Genomic DNA, 23,754 nt, shown 5'->3' on the forward strand with positions numbered 1-23,754 from the left:
CATACTCAACTATCTTGTTCATTAGCTTTTTGAGGTCTTGGAGGTTGTCTGCTATTATGATAGTATCGTCCGCATATCTAATGTTGTTAATTGGTGTTCCATTGTCCTTTATTCCTGCTCTTTCTCTCTCAAGAGCTCTTTTCATAAGTTCTTCAGAGTAAGCATTGAATAGTAGTGGTGACAATACACACCCCTGTCGCACTCCTCTTTTAATTTTGAACTCTTCTGATGTGTGTTCATTAATGCGTATGTGTGCCTGCTGCTTATAATATAGATTTGTTATAATCCGTAGGTCATTGTATTGTAATTGTTTTTCTTTAAGGCCGTCCATTAGCTCTTTGTGGCGGACTTTATCGAAAGCCTTGTTGTAATCTATGAAACAGACGTACATATCTTGGTTCACATCCAAGCATCTCTGGATTAGTATGTTGAATGCAAAGAGTGCTTCACGGGTACCTACGCCTCTACGGAATCCAAATTGGGTTTCTTCAACTATTTGGTAAATGCGTTTATGGATGATCTTTAAAAACATTTTAAGTGTATGAGACATCAGGCTTACAGTGCGGTGGTCGGTGCACTCTCTAGCATTTTTCCTTTTTAGGAAAAAAGTAAATGTTGAGGTCAACCATTAATTGGGTATATCACCCGACTGATAAATTTCATTAAAGAGCTTAAAGAGGACATCCATGTACTCATTTTTTATTATTTTACGGATTTTACAATAAGCAGTTGATCTGGCTCCGGTCTTTTTCCATTTCTGGTGTTCTTTAGTGCATACAATATTTCTTTGTTTGTAATTTTGTATTCTTGTTTCTCTGTCCTCGAAAAATATGTCTTGTAGGTTCCTCTTTCGTCGTCGAAGAGCTCTTCCATATATTATTGCCATCGGTCAGCTTTTCGTCAATTGTTATCATAGTATTTCCATTTTTATCTAAAAGAGTTGTGTTGTGGTTTTCTTTGCAGCCCTGCCGTTTCTTTAACCTTTTTATGTAGGTTGAATAGGTCGTATTTGTTCTGAAAATCTTCCATTTCTTTACAATTTTTCTCATAGTAAGTTTGTTTTAAACAGACAAGGACGTGGGAGTCCTTGTCTGTTCCTCCCCTGCCGGATCTTGGGCTCCGATTCCCATGATCAGTTTCTTTTTTTCTTTTATGGTTTGATTTTTAACCAGGAGTAGTAAACTAAAAAGATAGATTCACACCCAAGAAAGTTACTAGAAAAATCACCAAATATATCTTTTTTTTTTTGGTTGATTATCTCGGTCTTGCGATAATCCAGTAATCAGTATCGGTCAACCTCATACGTCGATTTTAACCTAACTTTGTTTGTGTTTGAATAATAATTTTTTCCAATCAAAATTATTAGAAGTCTAAATCTAAAATCCAATGGAATTTTACAATATTTCATCAGCGCATTAACTTAAACAACAAATATTGTATGCTACTTTATAGGAATATAACTATGTATTCTGCAAAAGTAACTTGTTGCCTGTTTTATTTTTGCTACCATGGCTGTTATTTTCATTCCAGCATTATCAATTTTTATTTGTTTGTACATGTTTATAATGCATTGTTTTTCATTTGATGATAAATGACCCAAATCTATTCGGCGTTTTTTAGGTGGGGAAGGATAATTACCACTAGTACTTGGCATTGAATCCATATTGTTATGTTAATAACACGAATACGTCGCTAAATAGTTCTGAAAAGAACTGTTTTTTTATATAACTGCAAATAAAAAGTCTAAAAATTAAGGGAATAACGCAGAAAATACAAAAAATCGTCGATATAAATTTTGAATTTTAAAATTTCATAAATGTCATTAGTGCCAAAATGTCTTAATTTAGTGGAGTAAACTTACCTGCGGTTGGACCAATTACAAACAAGCATTACGGTGCGGTAAATTTGAATTACTCCTGGTTAAAAAACAAACCATAGTACTCATTGCCATGATGATTGTACTAGAGATATCCAATTGGATCTTTAATGTAGTGGTTTCTCCTTGCCTTCTCCATCCTTATGCTGTTGACCATTTACTTGATTCATTCGCCTTTGGTGCCAATTTCTTAGCGCCAGGACATACGAGTGCCCTTCTACTTACCAACTCATCCGCCCGAAGCAGTTCAGTCAGTTTGCTCAGTAAGTGTGGGATTGCTCATACCGGCAATCGCTCGGTGAAATTTTCGCCATATCTGGCTACCCTCACTTATTGTAGCCTGCAGACCAATGCAGTTGCCCGGGGTGTGGCACGTGGAGCCATGTAAAGGTGCTACCTCTATAATACAACTCTTCACCCCTTAAGAAGAGAAGACTTAAGAGACATAAACCCTTGAACTTACTAGATAGATTTAATAATCATAATAAGAGCCTTCGACTTTTCTCAACTCTTTATCGGGTCTTCTCTGGATCTTCCACCAACCAATTGGTCATTAGTTTTTGGTTTTTCTAATTTTCAGTTTGCTTTTTTTATTGTTGAAGTTAAATTTAGTAAGCACTGAAACTACGTGTTTTTCTTTCTTTTTTTTTGTCGTCTGCTCTTATATTTATTTGTTTTTTATCTCTATCTTTTATTATCTATGAGTTTATTTAATATAGAGTAAATGTTTTTTACGTCGAAATGCCATACGCTAAAAATATGTTTTTAACCTTCTAAGACATATTCTGTATGATATTTTTAAGGTAAAAGATGGCCTATCATCGGTAAGAAGCTCCATCCAGAGTTTCCATACATCGACGCTGAAGTACGATACGGTGTCAAGGAATATGCCGTAACAGCAATAGACATGATCGCCAGAAGACTGAGATTAGCGTTTCTGAACGTTCAAGCCGCCCAAGAAGCTCTTCCAGATATAGTCAACATTATGGCTGAAGAACTAGGATGGTCCGAAGGTGAGTTCGTCAATAATAAAATATTTATTACTTTCTTCAGTCCCGGTATTTAAAGGAATATTATTGCTGTTAGAATTTTCTCCTAATAAATTATTATTGTCCTTTATAACTTTAACTAATAAGGTATCTTTAAAATAAGGAACTCTTTTATAATTTTCTTACTTTTTTATTCTTGAGGAATGTGTTGTGTATTTAATGAAGCACAGACTAATAAAACATAATTATTTATTTATTTATAAAACGGTTAAGTAGATTTTACACTACATGATTTTATCATATGACAATAGCATATGAGTATATGAGATTCCTCGTTTCTATGGTGTTTTAAAAAATCGTGTTTACACTGCATGATAAGTTATGACTTACGATATGAGTGACAATGAGTGAGGTTTTATTGATTTTTCTTTTTGTTTATGGTCATAGAGATATTAGACACATTATAGGTATCAACTATTAGATTTTGAAACTATTATAACGCTGATAAAATAAAGCTTTGATTGCATTGGCTTCCCAACTTTTAATAATAATACGCCGGCAAAAACTGCGTACAGCTTACAGCAGTAAGAAGAAAAAGATCAGACGCCTTTGGGCTCGCAGGTGGCTCTTACGAAGAAATCGTGGACAGGGTATATCAAATTTAGTGTTGATATTATACCAAATTAAAAATAATCAATAAAGAAACTAAACTAAAATTATGACTAAGAAGACTATAAAACACTAAACTAAGAATAAAATAAGCTAAATAAATAATAAAAGAAAAATACGATACAATAGCATACATTAGATAATAGGTTCAATATCAATGCAACAAACAATAAATAAATAAAGAATGTTGTCTCTCCGTAAGTAAATGTTGCTGAATTGACATAATAATAAGGCGCGATATTTAAATATGTTGGTGTTACCCGTATTAATAGCGAAAATGATATGATTTTATCATGCGGAATAGGTACCGTCCTATTCTCCTGTGACAAGCTATGACGAGCCGCATGACAGTGCTTATGATAAAATCATATGACAAATCACACAGTGTAAACATGTAAATTTCACTTCTTGACCAAATCGTATGACAAATCACATGATAAATCATGTAGTGTATAGTGTGTATTACATATAAGTTAATTAATCATAGCGGACTGGACATTTGGAGAATTTAAGCAAAAATACTTCTTCTAAAGAAATATGGTCACAAGCTAACAAAATGAACCGAAAATCACATAATAGTACAAAACCCTTCAATGATACTTTATTAGACGACTTCTTTAATAGAGTATCTCCTCCATGGGTTCAACATTCGCCTACACAGCCTACACAAAATCATCATTCAAATAATCACTTTCTATTAAAACCTTTTACTAAAACTGAATTAGACTTCGCCCTTAAAAACCACATTAACACTTCTCCTGGAATCGATCATGTAAAATACTCCATGTTAAACAACCTACCAGAGGTTGAAAAAAACCATCTTTTACATATTTTCAATGATATCATCCAAAATAACATAGTTATCGATTCCTTCAAAAATATCTTAGTCGTTCCTATCCTTAAACCCGGAAAGGATCCAAATATTGTGAGTTCGTATAGACCAATATCCTTACTCTCTTGCGTATTCAAAACCCTAGAAAGACTTGTAAAATTTAGATTAGATTGGTGGATACAAAAAGAGAATTTACTACCAGTAAACCAGTTTGGCTACAAAAGAGGTTTGGAACTCTAGACGCTTTAACAACACTTGTTGTAAATATACAGAATAACTTAACTAGGAATAACTATTTAACAGCCCTATTCTTGGATATTGAAGGAGCATATGAATCAGTTTGTTTGTCAACCTTGAAATTCAAAATGGTAAATTTCTTTCATTTGCCAATTGCTTTCGTAAACACAATTATCGGTTTCTATACAGACAGGGTAATCTACGTCAGAGACCATAATAACAAACTAATAGGATCTCGACACAACTATCACGGCATACCACAAGGTTCGGTATTATCGCCAATTTTATTTAATATGTACACCTCCGACATACATAATATGCAAATAAACAACATCCCATTTAAAATAATACAATATGCAGATGACTTTCGTGTCTATACAGAAAGTAAGAAATATGAAAACGGTATGCAAAACCTAAGCAGAGTATGGAGTTCTCTTTTCCCATGGTACTTAGAGAACGGCTTAAATTTATCAATTGCCAAATCAGCAGTATCTGTCTTTACAAGACACAACCTTTCTCTAAATCAAAATATACTTCTTGATAATCAATATTTTACATTTAAATACCATATCAAATACCTGGGCCTTATACTGGATAGAAAATTGACTTGGCAACAACACATACAATATATGCTGGATAGATGCAACAAAGGTAGTAATTTTCTTAGAATGACAACTAAAGTGTGGTGGGGTTGCGATGTTGAAACATCCTTATTATTTTACAGAGCTTAAATACGATCCATTATAGATTATGGTGCTACTCTTTATGGTTCCGCGTCTAGAAATCCTCTAAGAAAAATTGACATTTTTCAAAATTCTGCCTTAAGGGTCTGTTTAGGTGCTATGAGATCTACCCCTATACAACCACTACATGTTGAAGCTTATGAACCTTCTCTTGAAATTAGAAGAAATTTATTAAGCGAAAAATGGGTACTCAACAAATCCCAAATTATTTTCCAGTATATGTCAACTTAACGAATCAGATCTCACTCACAAATATTGGATTAAAAAGCCATCTCCACCTTTGTATACTGCTTTACAGAACAATTCTATTTTATCAAAGAATTTGGTCAAAGTGGACAAAAATTTAGACTTCTTTGCTTTCTTCCATAAAACTGAAGTTATAATACCCACATATAGTGACAACAACAAATTGAGCCACAGTTATATACACGGACGCATCTAAATCAATAGAAAGGACTGGCTATGCCTATTTTCTACCCTCAGGAGGTTCTGAATTTAAGTGCAAACTTTCCAATGAGTTTTCAATTTTCTCGGCGGAATCATTGGCCATACTCGAAGCTTTAAAATATGTTAAAAACTCCTATATTAAAAAATCGTTAATTCTTCCACATTGTCTTTCAGTTTTACAGAACATAAAAAACACTTGTTTGCTCAAAACATTTAGTAATCCTTATATTTTTTTAATAAAGGATCAATTAAAGCACTTAGGAGACTCTGGCTTTAATATAAAATTTATTTGGGTTAATGCACATATTGGACTCAAAGATAATGAATATGTAGATTACTTAGCTAAAACCAGTATAATATCAGGCACTTTATTGTCATATTCTTTATGTGTATCAGATGCCATTACGATTTTTAAAAAAAACCAGCTATCGTCATGGAAAGATCAATGGAATCTTTACTGCTTCACAAACCAAACAAGATACACCACTTTACAACCAGTTATTCCACAAACTACTTGGTTTAAGAATTTTAAATCTCCACGTAAATATATAAACACCATAAATAGACTACGCTTTGGGCATGCGTGTTATTTAAGTCATTTATATAAAATAAATGTGATTGAAGATGATAATTGCAAACATTGCGGAAAACTGGGTGATCTTGATCACATCTTTTTTGAATGTCCAATGTTGAAGTTTCAACAGCATTCAAACTCTCTCTACAAAAAATTAATTGAATTTATTATGTATGCACCATTCAATATCCAGTCGCTACTGGCTACAGGCTCACAACAAATATATAATATCATTATAGATTTCTTGTCAGACACATGCACAGTTCTATAGAATTTGTACGCGAGAATGGAATTTTTCATGGTCGTGTGGAAATTGAGGTTTGTATCCTTTGTTTACCCTAAATGTTATAACACCTTATCCGTCGTCCAGTTTTGTTTGTCTACTAAGAATGTCTTGATGGGCCCCTAGACTAGAAGCAAGTGACCCTGTAAGTTTCCTTGTCGTATATTCTTCTATTAATTATCCGTTAGTTTTCTATTAGGGATAGGGTTGTGCATTTGTCTGATTGGAGAATCTATTGTAACTGGCTGAATGACTAATGTCTGCCATTAAAAAAAAAATTTGGAGTTGCTCATCGACATTATATAACCTCACCTAAGCCTGTCTAATTTTTCCGAAGTGTCTACTGTTCCAATGTAGAATTAATATATAACAGAATGGCAGTGGCGGCTGGTGTGGTAAAATTTTGGCTAGGCCAAGCCAGCAAAGTACCTAATAGCTATGTGTAATCAGTGGCGGATCTAGAGGGAGGGGTCATGGGTTCATGACCATCCCCCTCCCGTTAAACATATTTAAAAACCCACTTATCCTATTGGTGGTAATATTAAAAGTGACCTTGCATCAGAGAAAAGTAATCACCCTCAAGATCCATGGCCTCTCCAAAAAAATTTCTGTAGCCGCCAGTGTGTGTAATACATTTTTTTTGTGTGAGACTTGCAATTGTGTTGTTTGTTTCTAAGGTTTGTTTAAAAATATGTTACAATTATATATTATGATAAATTGCGTTAGGCTTTCACGGCCATCGTCTAACTTATTAAACTGTTTATTCGGGCTGTTGGGCCGTTGTATTCTGTTGAGATTTGTTCTCGACGTTTCGCCAACACTAGGGGTTGGCATCTTCTGGAGATGTTGATGCTTCGCTTGTAAGCAGAAACTGACGACGCGTTGTACTACGGAGGCAATATTTATAATTCCCACTCGCCTCCCCTCCACTGGTTTCGGCTTGAGGGGGCGTGTCGTTGTTTATAGTAGCTTTTCTATCTCCGTGTTTGGCGGGAAGGGCGTTTGTGGATTTTAATACTGGTATCCATGTTTTGTTGATTTTTAGTCCTTCTTCTATCCTATTGAAATTGTTTGGGTGCTTGTATATTTCCACCGCTTCCCGATATAACCGTGGGTAGTACTGTGAAGTTTTGTCCAGCATCTGTGTTTCTTCAAATAGTATTCGATGTTCTCCGCTTTCCAAAGCGTGTTCGGCAACGGCAGATTTGTCGATATGTCCTAAACGACAATGGCTTTTATGTTCATTTATCCTGGTGTTGGTGTGTCTTTTTGTGGTTCCCACATATACCATTCCACATGTGCATGGTATTCGGTATACTCCGGCCGTTGCTAATGGGTCGCGTTTGTCTTTTACCGATCTTAAACAATCCTTGATCTTCTTTGTAGGTCTGAAGATGGTCTTTATGTTGGCTTTCTTGAGTATTCGCCCAATTCTGTCCGTTACCCCCGATATATAGGGCAAGAACGCTTTCCCTTTACATTCTGTTTCTTCGTCCCTTCTTCTAGATACGTTGTTCATCGCCTTGTGTATTTCTCTTCTGGTGTACCCATTAGAGGTGAGCGCTTTTTCAATATAAAGAAGTTCACTTTGGAGATGTTGTGGTTCACAAATTCTCTTCGCCCTCTCTGCCAAAGTTTTGATGATACCTTGTTTTTGGCTAGGATGATGATTTGAGTTCCTGTTTAGGTATCTGTCTGTGTGTGTAGGTTTTCGATACACTTTATGTCCTAAGTGACCTTCCTTTCGATTTACTAATACATCCAGGAACGCTAGTTGTTGAGCTTTTTCTGTTTCCATCGTAAATTGAATATTTGGATGTAGTGTATTTATATAAGCCAGGAAATCGTTTAGTTTTTCTGCTCCGTGACCCCAAATCACAAAGGTGTCATCAACGTATCTGAACCATACCCCAGGCTTGTATGCTGAGTCCATTATCTTCTTCTCTAAATGCTCCATGAAAAGGTTGGCTACGACCGGGCTTAGTGGGCTTCCCATTGCTACTCCATCCATCTGTTCATAAATTTGGTCTTCCCATGAAAAGTATGTGGTAGTTAGGCAAATACGGTATAATTCCACCATATCCTTGGAAACTAGTCCCTCAATTAAATTCAGAACGTCTTCTAGGGGGACTCTTGTAAATAGGGAAACCACATCAAAACTAACAAGAATGTCAGATTCCTGCAAAGTTATTCCTTTGATCTTCTCAATAAAATGGGCGGAGTCTTTTACAAAGGCATCGTTTTTTCCTATATGTGGTTGTAAAATATCGGCCAGATGTTTTGCAAGGCTGTAAGACGGAGATCCTATGGAGCTCACAATAGGGCGGAGAGGTACATCGTCTTTGTGTATTTTCGGCAAGCCATACAAGCGTGGTGGGACTGCTTCGCTGTTGCATATTCTTGGCTTTATCTCCTCTGGTATGGACGAAGATTTAATAAGTCTGTTGATTTTCCGTAGGGTGACTGCTGTGGGATCTTTTTTAAGTTTCTTATAAACCGCAGGATCTAGAAGATTTTGTATTTTCGTTTTGTAGTCGGCTGTCTTCATTACGATCGTGGCGTTTCCCTTGTCTGCTGGTAAAATTACAACATCTTTGTCTGCGTTTAACGATTTTATGGCACGTATTTCTTGGTGGCTCAAATTATTTTTCGGTGTCTTAGCTTTATGCAAAATTCTTGCTGATTCTGTCCTTATTTCTTCAGCTGCTTCGATTGGTAAGTTGCGGATCGCAGACTCTATATTATATATAGAGTCTGCGATCCGCAACTTACCAATCGAAGCAGCTGAAGAAATAAGGACAGAATCAGCAAGAATTTTGCATAAAGCTAAGACACCGAAAAATAATTTGAGCCACCAAGAAATACGTGCCATAAAATCGTTAAACGCAGACAAAGATGTTGTAATTTTACCAGCAGACAAGGGAAACGCCACGATCGTAATGAAGACAGCCGACTACAAAACGAAAATACAAAATCTTCTAGATCCTGCGGTTTATAAGAAACTTAAAAAAGATCCCACAGCAGTCACCCTACGGAAAATCAACAGACTTATTAAATCTTCGTCCATACCAGAGGAGATAAAGCCAAGAATATGCAACAGCGAAGCAGTCCCACCACGCTTGTATGGCTTGCCGAAAATACACAAAGACGATGTACCTCTCCGCCCTATTGTGAGCTCCATAGGATCTCCGTCTTACAGCCTTGCAAAACATCTGGCCGATATTTTACAACCACATATAGGAAAAAACGATGCCTTTGTAAAAGACTCCGCCCATTTTATTGAGAAGATCAAAGGAATAACTTTGCAGGAATCTGACATTCTTGTTAGTTTTGATGTGGTTTCCCTATTTACAAGAGTCCCCCTAGAAGACGTTCTGAATTTAATTGAGGGACTAGTTTCCAAGGATATGGTGGAATTATACCGTATTTGCCTAACTACCACATACTTTTCATGGGAAGACCAAATTTATGAACAGATGGATGGAGTAGCAATGGGAAGCCCACTAAGCCCGGTCGTAGCCAACCTTTTCATGGAGCATTTAGAGAAGAAGATAATGGACTCAGCATACAAGCCTGGGGTATGGTTCAGATACGTTGATGACACCTTTGTGATTTGGGGTCACGGAGCAGAAAAACTAAACGATTTCCTGGCTTATATAAATACACTACATCCAAATATTCAATTTACGATGGAAACAGAAAAAGCTCAACAACTAGCGTTCCTGGATGTATTAGTAAATCGAAAGGAAGGTCACTTAGGACATAAAGTGTATCGAAAACCTACACACACAGACAGATACCTAAACAGGAACTCAAATCATCATCCTAGCCAAAAACAAGGTATCATCAAAACTTTGGCAGAGAGGGCGAAGAGAATTTGTGAACCACAACATCTCCAAAGTGAACTTCTTTATATTGAAAAAGCGCTCACCTCTAATGGGTACACCAGAAGAGAAATACACAAGGCGATGAACAACGTATCTAGAAGAAGGGACGAAGAAACAGAATGTAAAGGGAAAGCGTTCTTGCCCTATATATCGGGGGTAACGGACAGAATTGGGCGAATACTCAAGAAAGCCAACATAAAGACCATCTTCAGACCTACAAAGAAGATCAAGGATTGTTTAAGATCGGTAAAAGACAAACGCGACCCATTAGCAACGGCCGGAGTATACCGAATACCATGCACATGTGGAATGGTATATGTGGGAACCACAAAAAGACACACCAACACCAGGATAAATGAACATAAAAGCCATTGTCGTTTAGGACATATCGACAAATCTGCCGTTGCCGAACACGCTTTGGAAAGCGGAGAACATCGAATACTATTTGAAGAAACACAGATGCTGGACAAAACTTCACAGTACTACCCACGGTTATATCGGGAAGCGGTGGAAATATACAAGCACCCAAACAATTTCAATAGGATAGAAGAAGGACTAAAAATCAACAAAACATGGATACCAGTATTAAAATCCACAAACGCCCTTCCCGCCAAACACGGAGATAGAAAAGCTACTATAAACAACGACACGCCCCCTCAAGCCGAAACCAGTGGAGGGGAGGCGAGTGGGAATTATAAATATTGCCTCCGTAGTACAACGCGTCGTCAGTTTCTGCTTACAAGCGAAGCATCAACATCTCCAGAAGATGCCAACCCCTAGTGTTGGCGAAACGTCGAGAACAAATCTCAACAGAATACAACGGCCCAACAGCCCGAATAAACAGTTTAATAAATTATATATTATGTTACATATATTTTTATCATAATTTAAAATGAAATTTATATTACAATTCGATAATTACGTTACAAGTGACAACGATGGTGGCCGTAGGCCCGATCGTCTGGTGCCTAAACAGCAAGCATAAAGACGACAATATAAATCGTTGTCCGGCAAGCTGCTCAACTTCAAACGCTTTTTGTACGGGGATCTTATGTGAGCTGGGTCGGCCACTTCCGATCGGGCCTATTAATGATATTTAAAACGCCTGAATGCGATTCGATGCTTTCTGTGGTAATATAATAACTTAGTTGTTTTGACGGACGCTAATGTATTGAGTGATTTAGTACATTTAAAAGTTATTTACATGCATTAACATAATTTTTGAATATATGTTTTTCAATTTTAAAGCTCTTAAAATTATTGGGTAGGCCCGGCCTATCCTGCCTACCCCCAAAAGCCGCTACTGCAGAATGGTCAAAAAATATTTATGGAAAATTGCAAATAAATCGTATTAAACAAAAGCTTGGAAAGTGAACTTACTCTATATCTACAGTTTGTTTCATTATTTCCAACAAACTCAAAAATATTATATTAGGTGTCTGTCAAATTGAGATATTTATTAATTTGTTCTGTATACTTTCAGCCGAAAAGCAGAAACAGATTAAAGACGCTTCAGAGTTCCTTCAAAACGAAATGGGCCAAAACGTCAACCGCGCTAGCAGAGACAAGATTCCTATTAACTTAAGCAAAGAAGAAATTCAACTTTATATCAAGAGATTCCAATACATTGATAAGGATAGAAAGGGATACGTATCTATTAATGACATCAGAAGGAGTCTTAAGGTTGGTACAAGAAATGTTTTATTTGTTGTTTTGTCTGCTTTTTTCGTAATGATAAACAGTTTCATTTTAATAAATTCATAGGTGCTTCACCGATAGTAAATCGTCTCGTTTTACATCACTTAAGTTTCATAATTCATATTCATATGAAGGGTCACGGGAAAGAACGATCAGAGACCGTTTTTGGTCGGAATTTAGATATTAGCGCCATATTGTGGAACGAATTTAACGCTTGGTTTCATTGGAACAGTGATGATCACCTACAGAAGATAATAAAGAGAAAGGATATAAGCGAACGGAGAATAATCATGTTATCATCATCAGCAATGCATCAGCAGAGGTGTATGTTGGGACTCAACTAGATGGGCCCTATAAAGTTGACAATAGCGCCTCTTCAGTCGTACAAAGATTAGTTAAACCAATTTCTGGAACTGAAAGATATGTAACTTCTGATTATTGGTTTACATCGATACCTTTAGCCTTTGATTTACTAAAAAAACACAAACTAACTGTTACGGGAACAATTCGGAAAAATAAAAAAAAAATTGCTGAGATTTTTACCGCAAAGAAGGAGCGTAAAGTTAGTTCGAGCATTTTTGTTTCACCGAAGACATGACCTTGGTATCCTAAACGCCCAAGCAAAACAAAGTAGTTACATTATTGTCAACAATGCATTAAAAAGACGAGATTGATCCAGAAAGTGGCGATGCATACCAGCCAACAATGAAAACATTTTACAATGCAACAAAGGGAGGTGTTAATACCGTTGATGAGCTAAAAGGAACTTACGCTGTGTCACGAAAAGTTGCCGAAGACCTCTAACATTATTTTTTACGTACTTGAATATATCTGGAATAAATAGCCATATCATTGCTGACAAAAATAATAATACTCATAGTACTAGCCGAAACTTTTTGAATTCATTTGCAATGAGTCTTATTACACCGCAAATTAAACTTCGTTGAGAAATCTTTATGTTACCAGTAACTATGAAAAGTCGTATAAAAGAAATATTGGACATTGGACATCCCGGAGGTATCGACGCAACATAGCCAGTATGACGTTCCAGGCAGATGTCATTTGTTCGTCGAAAAAGAACAGAAAAACGAAGCCCCTATGCGTACAGAGTCTTAAAAGCAAAACTATGTATAGGGTCGATTTGGCCGTGGGCGTGTTATAACGTGAGTTTTTTAACACGTGTAATGCCGGTTTAAGGAAAATAATGAGCTACGTGGAATTAAATAGCGGGAAAAAAACGGTAAAATGAGTGATGTAATTAAAATTACGTGCCGCCACTCACGATGTCAGAGATGACTTCAAGTGCATTCGCTTTAACTGCTTTCAAGTCATCTCTTCGAACGAAAGACAACGAATTATTTCTTATTACAATGCCCAGAACAAATATTGAATAAGCCGTGTTACTGTTGTACCTGTTGGTAGGCAGCAAAACCCAAACCCTGAAATCGAAGCTAGTTTTAATCAATATTCCTATAGTTAGGAAATTCTGGTAAATGTGAGTGGCTCGTTACAAGATACTGTAATTTACTAGCGCCATCGGGCGGTAAGGCTAAGACTGCCTATTTATTCTGGCCTAAGACACCTAACTTAAATCCTGACAAACCCTGAAGTCATTTCTCTTACCAAGACTATTGTCCCATGCCAGTATAAATAAAAATAGTGATATGGAATTTGTGGAAGATCCACACACACGCACACACAAACGCATAGTGATCAACCCTGCCCCTAGGAACATGTGTATACCATTGTACAGTGGAATTCACAAGATCAAACCGGTCTCACCTCACTGTGAAGTGGTACCTATCTGACCTCCAGGCTTTTCCTCCACCGCTCCCCAACATGTGACTTAAGTGGGGAGGCTTATGGTCTTGAAAGTTACTTCGGGTGCCCTTGATAATGGAATACCCTGTTTCTCATGACTGTGGTTAGAGCACCTATCTTTAGGGGTAGCACACATATCGGCATTTCTCTCTATTTACTTTACTGACTCTATATAGAAATTACTCTAGCATGACTTCGGGACTTAAGTCCCTAAAAAAGATATGTGTTTCGAACAGAGCGCCACCCACCCAAGTTGATGACTCTCTGTCCGAACTTTGTGTGTGCTCGGTCACTCAGCCGCCGATTTGGCAAAATAAATTTTGTTCTCCTCGTCTGCCGGGCATCCTAGTGGTCTGGCCACCGAGCCCATGTTTGTCGCACATGGTCTCGATGCTCATGTTCCGCGATAGGATCTCTATGTGACCTACCATAAGGGCCTACGCCTAAGCCCCTGTGTAAAAGGTCTGATGGGCCTTTTATACTTACTCATTTAGTTTTAGTGCAAGCATCGGTATTTAGTCGAACTTGTACAGAGAATTTATTGCGATGACTGAAAGTTTTTTTTATCCTTAACCTCTAACTACTGGCGCCCCTCCATTAGTCATAACTACGTGCGCGGTGTATTCTGTACACCACCGACTAAAAACGCAAATAAAAGCCACAACTAGGTATTTTTAGTACATATATTGTATATAATAAATGTAGGCATATATTTAAGAGAATGTCTTAACATAAAAAATAATACATAACGAAAATATAAAGATTAGCAACAAATATAAGAACAAAAACTCAACCACTTCTTTTTCTCTAAAAATAACCTTCTTGAGATTCTTGTATATTAGCTTAACATTAAAAATATTATAAAACTAGTATATAAATCTAAAAACTAGGAGTAAATAATCATTCACAAATGAACATATTTGAGAATATGTGTGCTATTCACTTTCGTTTTCTTCCTCGTTTGCGTCTACTAAATTACAATTTGCACAAATTGTAACAGAGTGCTCTTTACAAACCATTCTATTACATTTGTTGCAAGATATTGTTGTAACTCTATTTTTGCTCCTTCCACAACAATGGCACCTCCCCCGTTTTTTTGCTGGTGGTTCTTCATCGTGGTCGTCTTGTACGTTTTTGTATTTCTTCAAGAATATTTTTAAATCCAGAGGTAAACTCTGTATTTCCGCCCTCTCAGAAAGATGAGGTCTTATCAATGCCAATGATAATTCTTTTAGAAAAATTCTTCTATATTTTTGAGGATTGTCGATGTTGGCAGCATTGTACAGGATCTGGCTGTTAATTCCGGCAATATTTAGGAGTTGAAAAAACAATGCCATTGGCCATCTTCGTGTTCTTCAGGATACCGAATAGGTACTGCACATTTTGTCTACAGTGTCTACGCCTCCTTTATGTGAATTATAGTCCAAAATTATCATTGGTTTTCCTGTTTCGGGATCTACTGTAGAATTACTGTGCATGGTAGATAGGAGAATGACAGCTTTATTTTTTTTTTTTTGTGTGTAGGATACAATGGTAACTTCTTTTTGAAAACCAAAAGTGAATGATCCAATTGGTGTGTTTTTTCTTGGTAAAAACTCTGGAGGTAGTTCCCTTTTATTTCGTTTAAGTGTGCCAACCATCGTTATCTTTTCCTTTAAAAGGTCAATTGCCAACGGATAACTCGTATACCAATTGTCGCATGTTAAATTACGGTTTTTACCTTTCCAAGGTTGAAGCAGGCGATGGATAATATCCGTTGGTGTGTTAGATTTTTTGTAGGGCCCTTCCGGTTGTTGACCACAATACACCTCAAAATTGGTGACATAAAAGGTCTGCGCGTCACATAACACAAACACTTTTAAGCCATACTTTGCAGGTTTACTTGGAATGTATTGCACAAAGTTGCATCTACCTCTAAAAGGTATCAACATTTCATCGATAGTCATTTCTTCTCCCAAGGAATAGTTGCTGCTACAGTTTTTCATAAACGTATCAAGAGTAAAGCGAATGGCAGCAAGTTTGTCAATTGATTTTCGGTCCTTTCGAGTATCTTTGTTGTCAAACCTAAGAGCAGCAAGCAAAAATAAAAATCGATCTGCGCTCATACAGACTCGAAAGATTTCTGAGCCGGTACCATCTTTTGTCCACAATTCGAGGAAGTGTGTATGATTTTGTTTTTTAGTCCCTGCAAGAAATAATAATCCTAATAATGCCATGATTTCCTGTTTAGTCGTATCTTTAGCCCGTCTTGGCCGTTCATAATTTAATCACATTTTTGCAACCTGCAAATTTGTACATTCAACTATATTTTCTATGATTTAATTTGTAAAGAGTTTTTCAAAAGCACTTAGTTCCGTAGTAACATCTCTCGCACAAACTGTTGGCCCAGGAAATATCTTGACAATATTTTTTGAAGGAGTTTTAGTAAATTTGCTAAGAAGAGATTTCTTATACCATTTAGTTTTTCTGTCTTTTGCTATAAAATAATCATTGTCTTCATCAAGATCTGAACTGTTTTCAATGTTACTGTTTGTGTCCGAGTCAATCGTATATTGATTTTCGTCATTCAGATCAACTTCTGATTCAGTGTCGTGCTCCGTTTTTTCTATTAGCTCGTCGTCTGAAGTATCTGGGTCTCCACCAACATCTTCATCAGATTCTTCCTCAAATATAGCTTGAGCCATAGCTCTAAGTTCATCTTCTGAGAGTTTTTGGGGATTTCTTACTGGTATACGATCCCTGCAAAGTAAATATTTTGTAGTACCTCTCGATTTATAAACGTTACGAGAAATATATAGAGGTAACGTTTGTAATTTTTATTATTTATTTCTAATTAATATTTCAAAGAGACATGACCGTATTGCTATGGAAGAAAGAACATGAAAAAACAAGACCACAAAAACAACTAGAAGGTTGTTAAATAGTCCAATAATAGGTACTCACAAATATCCAAATAGATAACGGTATATTAAGTTATGAGAAAATGCTAAAATAAAATATTTGATCAAATGTATTATCATAAAACTAGTTTTATTATAATAAAATGAAAGTTAAAATTTTAATAACAAATTACAAATTCTTTTATTCAAAACGTTGCAAAATGTCTAGCTTTTGTTACATATAAGTCGCTATACATTAATAATGCTATTTTTTAGTAGATAAACGTAATATAAATCTCACAAAATTTACTTACATAACTAGGTGCTTGGTGTACTACATACACCTCTGGTAAACTTCTCCTGAATTTTTCCAACCGTCAGTCTATCTCTGCAGCAATCAATTTTACAACTGTTGAGGTTTATAATAGCTGACACATCAGAGATAGGTTAGGTAGAGGGACACGTGCGCAACCAGTGCTTATCAGAAATAGCGGCCAATTTAGTGCGACTGGTGTACTGAGTACACCGTAGCCCGTAGTTAAAGGTTAACTATAGGGAGTGCATTCCCAAGTGTATAGGGCTCTCACACACTCTGTGTATACTAAAAAGTGTGCGTGAGGGACGATCCACCAATCGATATTTAACGCGTAAAATAGGTGGGAGTCCAGCTCTTTATTTAAAATTTTTGGAGATTTCAAGCATTTATCTAATTAGTAATTGTTGTTTTATTTTCCGGAACCAAATTTAACTCTGATCGTTCTTATCCGTCATCCTTCATATACTAATAAACAGTATGCTGCATTTGTTCTGACGTCACGCCATCTTTTTTTTGGGTTAAGTCCATATCTTGATTATAAAGTAGCTAAATTCAATATCCAAATTATATCTTATTACATGAATCTTATTACAATATTACTTCCAGAAATCATTACATATTTTTTAAGTAAAATAAAGAAATTAAGAATTTAGAAATTGCAAAATCTTCTATGAGATAGCTTTCATTTATCTACTATTATTCACTTCTGAAACGGTTTTAAGTGAATTGTCGTAGAAATTGATTGCATAAGCAACTCGATTTTCTTATAATCAAGATCTTAACCTAACCTCAAAAACGAACTGACAGCGTGACGTCACACTAAAGTTAAAAATAAAAATTGATATTATATTATATCCTCAAACTTTTGCAGTCTTTAGGAATGAAACTAACAGATGACGAGATCCACGTTCTTTTATCTGAGATCAATCTTATGTTTAACGGTCAACTGGATATGGCAGACTATTTACACGTAAGTTTTTTCAAAGACATTTTACATAACTATTATATTGTTACAGCAAACTGGCGAGAAAGAAGTATCCGGCGAAGAACTACACGATATTCTTAAAGAAATTGATACAAACATGAACGGACAAGTCGAACTTGACGAATACTTACAGGTTTGAACTTGATCTTGTGTAGTGTTGCAACAGTTTGTAGAATTTAAGATTGCATGCATGTGTGTGTTGAGATGTTTTGGTTAATGGTGTGGGCAGTGATATTTTGAGTTTCGCTTTTTAATTTCCTTTTTTAATAGACTACCAAATTTATGACGTCTTCTAAAATCCGTGGAGTATAATGAACGTTTCCAATTAAACTAATAACATATAAAATTGGTCTTGCAACTCAATAAAATAATATCAAATCAATTGCTGTCATAAATTCGATGAAATTATAAATAAATGTTATTGACATAATATCAAAAATGTTCAACAGATTGTTTAAAAACGAGCTGTTGCCAGACGGAAAAATATATAAACATTTTCTACATTTTCAGGTAAATTGCATCTCGTCGTGCTTTCGAATATGGGACAACTTTAACCGGTGCTTCTAAAAGTATTATCCACTTGTAAAAACTTATTTGATATTTTCACATTAAAAATTGCAATGGAAAAACGAGTGCAAAGAAATAGAGAAACCCATATAGCTTTAATAGATTTGGAAAAAGCATATGACAGTGTACCGATCTCCCAACTATGGATAGAAATGGGTAACTTGAAAATAAACCCAATTCTTATTAACGCCACTCAAAAATATTACGAACAAAACTTTGCAAGAATTAAAATGGGAAAGAAATCACCTCTCCTTTTCAAACAACAAAGGGACTAAGACAAGGCTGCTGTCTGTCACCCACCTTATTTAAAATCCATTTAGACAGGTCCTTAGTGAAATGGGTAAAAAAATGTAGAAACATGGGCATAACGGTGGAAGAAAACAAGCTATATACACTTTTCTTTGCGGATGACCAGGTAGTAATTGCCGAAGACAGCTACGATCTTAGCTATATGGTAAGAAAACTGCAAGAAGAATATGAGGTGGCAGGTCTAAACATGAATATAACAAAATGTGAATATCTCTCAGTGGGAACAGATGAAATATGTGACCTAGTCTTGGAAGACGACAAAATCAAAGGCGTGCAATCCTGCAAATATTTGGGGGGTATTTTCAACAAGAAGGGAAATAGCGCAGATGAAATCAGGGAAAGAATAAACAAGGGCAGAGCAGCGACCCGTGCCTTAAACTCTCTTCTCTGGCAAAAAAACAATTCGACGAGAAACCAAAAAACACATTTACGGTAGTATAGTCCAAAGTATTACACTTTACGGTTCGGAAGTATGGGAAGTCACCAAAGCTAATAAAAACAAACTTATGACGACAGAAATGGATTATCTGAGACGAAGCTGCGGTAGATCGAAACTGGAGAGAGTTAATAACGAACAAATTAGGAACGAAATGAAATTGGAGAGAAATATCAATGATGACATAGAAAGAAAACAATTAATCTGGTTCGGACATGTTAAAAGAATGCCAGAGTACAGATGGTCTAGAAGAGTACTGAAATGGATCCCCCCTGAAAGAAGAAAGAGAGGACGACCACGGAGAAGTTGGCGCAACGATATTGATGAAGCAATGGCCGCAAGAGACTTAGAAGAAGCAACTGCATATGACAGAAAAAGTTGGAAATTGGGGGCGGAGAAACGGCGACAGCCGTAATAATCCCGTTATTATATATATATATATATATATATATATATATATATATATATATATATATATATATATATATATATATATATATAAACTTATTTGAGGTTGTTTCTTCTACGATTATAGTCTTAAGGAATATTTGAAAAATCTGTTATCAGAACATAATAATTTCATTTACTTTGATTCTAATTAATATTTATAGGTTTTCGTTCAAATTTTTACAGGTTTATTTCCAAAGAACAAATATCCCAAACCAATAGCATGACTTTTAATAATACTAAGTTTATGTTTAGGAACCATTTATTATTTATTATCCAGAACCCATTGTTAAATCTAACTTTTTCCAGAATCAATCTCTATTCCTTCTTATTAATTGCTTTAGTTTTATTGTTTCGTATTCCTCACGTTCCTCTACTTGGTTTTAAATCTTGCTCTGGACCTATAGCTCCTACCAGGTTCCGTCTTATTCATTCTCTCTACATGGTTTAGTCATCGTAGTCTATGAATTGATTCTCTTTAAAATCGTAGAATAATTTTCGAAACCAAATTCAAATCAAATCTTAACTGTCTTTTCCTTTTGATTCTCTTTAAATATCCTTGAATAAGCAAGTAGCAATCTTAGATTTTTGGTATACTTACTTCTGTTTATATAATGCTAAGAAAAGAGCGTAGCTCATCAGACTGATTATTTTGTGATCGGTATTTGTCCACTTGTGTAGATTTTGTTGAAAAGGACGGTCAACAATTTTATTTGATCTGTGTCGAGTAGTTTAAGAATTTCTCCCTGTATCTGGTTTGGTTTTGTTAGTTGACTCTACTTCTGTGTGTGTGATGATGGGTCCCTCCTCACCACTTGCTATCATCGTAGTTTTGGTGTTTTCGTCTCCATGCATTGTTTTCGTCTTGCAAGTTTTTTGTCAGTTTCGGTAAGGATTATATATGTCTTTCCATAAATATTGATACAGGATATTTAAATAAAAAAATTTAAACTATTGAGTTGATTTGAAAATTTTTTGCACAATTTATTACTAGTATAACGAAACTACAAACTACAAAAACATTATTCCAAATGGGCACTATTTTTGGGCACTATGGGCACACATTCATCGACATGGACGATATCCATAGGCACATTGTCCACAACGTCTACCAGAGCCTGTTTCAATGACCCTTGGTTATGGTGACGTTTTGTACAGATCATGCTTTCTAAAAATAACCGCAATTAGTAGTCAAGTAGATTAAGGTCTGGAGTGGCTGACGGCCAATGTTCACTACTAATAAATTCGGATATATGATTTTCAAGCCACTGTTGAGTTGTTTTCGCCTTATACGCTGGTGCAGAGTCCTATTAGGATATAGATGGTCTATTTTGGAACATGTGTGGTTTAGAAACTCCACTGCATTTGTTAAAACTGATAATTGCTCTAGCTGATTTAACTCCCTACCAAACCATCACGGAGGAGGAAAAATCCTCTTTTGATCTTTGGCACCAGTTAGCGGACTGCCTTGGATAACCGTGCATAAACTATATCGTTTTGCTTATTGAAAGTTTTCTCTATACTAAATTTTTTTATCTGTAAAGAGGATTTCTTTGTAACTGCTTTACCGTACAACAGGCGTCTTGATTTTTTTTTTCTATTTTGTTTTAATGCAACGATAAGGCGTTGTCTTGTTTATCGATTACAACCCCAAGTCCCAAGTCTTGTTTGATAATGAAACTCATGGTTTTAGGTGCAATATCCATTTCCTGAGCAATAATTTTTTGTTTTTGGGGAGGATTTTTTGTTAATTTTTACTTAACAGCGTTAATAACCTCTGGCGCACGAGCCACGGATGGTCGGCCGAATATTTTACGGTCGCTGACTCCTCCCGTATCCAAAAACAATTTAACAGTACAATACACAAAACACGCTTAATATTTCATGGTTTTAGTAATTCAAAAATACGAGCCCTTTATATTTCACACTTCTGAAGAGCAATGACAGCAATACGGTCCTTTTGTCTCTCTACTCTATCGTAATGGCTCAAACTAGACTGGAATGTTTTACCGTGTTTATAGTTTACATCTTAACAGTCGATAATGTTAACATAACTTTTAGCTGCGTACAGTTGGTCAGCCGTTCAAGCCGCGTTTACACTTTGTATTGATTTATTTATAATAAAATATTATAGTGAAAGTACTAAGGTTTTGTTTAGAACTTGTGGCAGCAGTGACTGCATTAAATATTTTAAGTTCCTTTGTAGATTTCTCTGCTATAATCTAACTATTCATTGTGTCAACTAAATAACCGATTCAACAATTGCAGCATTTAGGATTTTTTTTTTCATTTTTAAAATGCGACGAATCATGTATGTTAAGTTCCATCTGATATAATGCGCTTTAATGGAACGCATATGTATGCAGACTGCAGAGTTTTTATTTTGTCTACTACTTCCTTTATTTCTTTTAGTCCTGATTGGATAACTAAATTAACAGCATGAGTAAAACGGCCCCAAAAGTGCTAGCTACCAATATGCACAGCTGCTTTAATAATTGCTGCATTATCAAACATAAGAGCGGCTATTTATTTTCGATATTCCGCGTATCTTTTAGTGTAGCTTATCCTAATAAATCTGCAGTCAAAAAAGTGTTTTTGGAAGCATAGCTTTCTTATCGCAAGCAACGGACGGAATGCGTTGATCGATGCAATGGATCGCGCAGAGCTGTGAAAAAAATAAAAACAAAAGAAACGGAATGTAACGACATATCTCGCGACCACACACTACGTAGAGTAGCAAACACAGTACCTTGCGTGTTTCTTAATAAACTAAAATAAGAATCAATTAAATTAAAATAAAATAAATAAATAAACTAATCGAATCGAATCAAATTGAATTCATTAAATTAAAAACTGTCGCTCCGTGCGTAGACGATAAGAAATTATGCTTCCCCCCACCCCTCGGTCCGAAGTGCCACATCCCGATTTTTTTTATTATGAGCACTATCGCTGGTAAAACTATCATTTGTACGTTATATGAATTTCGTTATTTCAAAAGTTTGATTGTAAAACGATGGCATAAAAGAATTTAAGATGGTTTTTCGTGTACGAACATTAAATTTAGGATCATTCGGATTAATTGTTTGTCAATTGCATTTTGTTTATTGACTCACAGTGGTCTTTAAAAAATCTCGTAATAGTTTGCATTCTGTCTATTTTAATTGTAGTTTACGAGGTGGATAGCTGAGTTTGAACGTCCGACGATGTAGAATGACGAGAAATTAAGATTACGGGAAGTAAGAGAGCGATATGAGATAAATCTAACAGAAAATCCAACAATTAACACAAATGAAATATCGAAAAATATAAAATAATCCATTTTTCATTCAGCTAAGGAGCTGCTAGGACAGAAGGAAATAAAACGAAGGTAAGAATGGTTCGATACAGAATGTGAAACGAAAATCAAACAGAAAAACCAAGCAAGAAATAAATGGATATCGTCGAAATGAATCTAAAGAAAAAAGGAAGTAACAGACCAATGTTGTAAAAACCAAAAGAGATGATGAATGGAAGAGTTGTTAAAGAAATTAGAAGAGAACAGTAAACACAGCGCTAATCTATTTAAAGAGCTAAAAGCTCAACAAAGAAAATGCAGACCAGTTGTTATAAGTGACAAAAGATTAATGCAAACACACTTCACAGAACTATATAGATGCAAAAAAAGCCATGAAAAGGAGGAATGCTCAACAGAAGACATGAGAGATAATTAAGTAAGGATACCAACATAATTATCATGAAAATTTTCATATCATTAAAAAA

At 35.6% G+C, this 23,754-nt stretch overlaps 1 protein-coding gene across 3 annotated transcripts in view; it reads left to right on the plus strand.

Moving 5' to 3' along the window:
- Gpo1 (glycerophosphate oxidase 1) overlaps positions 1-23,754 on the plus strand; it is a 156,058-nt gene that overhangs the window by 103,984 nt on the left and 28,320 nt on the right. For 2 of the 3 annotated variants that reach the window (XM_072543152.1, XM_072543153.1), the window contains exons 10-12: positions 2,680-2,889; positions 12,021-12,220; positions 18,268-18,369. In XM_072543152.1, the coding sequence (XP_072399253.1) occupies positions 2,680-2,889; positions 12,021-12,220; positions 18,268-18,369 (512 nt within the window). Of the gene's footprint in view, positions 1-2,679; positions 2,890-12,020; positions 12,221-18,122; positions 18,222-18,267; positions 18,370-23,754 lie in introns of all 3 variants that reach the window. The other variant, XM_072543155.1, reaches the window with a different exon arrangement.

The sequence above is a fragment of the Diabrotica undecimpunctata genome, chromosome 9 (assembly GCF_040954645.1).
Source record: "Diabrotica undecimpunctata isolate CICGRU chromosome 9, icDiaUnde3, whole genome shotgun sequence".
NCBI lineage: Eukaryota > Metazoa > Arthropoda > Insecta > Coleoptera > Chrysomelidae > Diabrotica > Diabrotica undecimpunctata.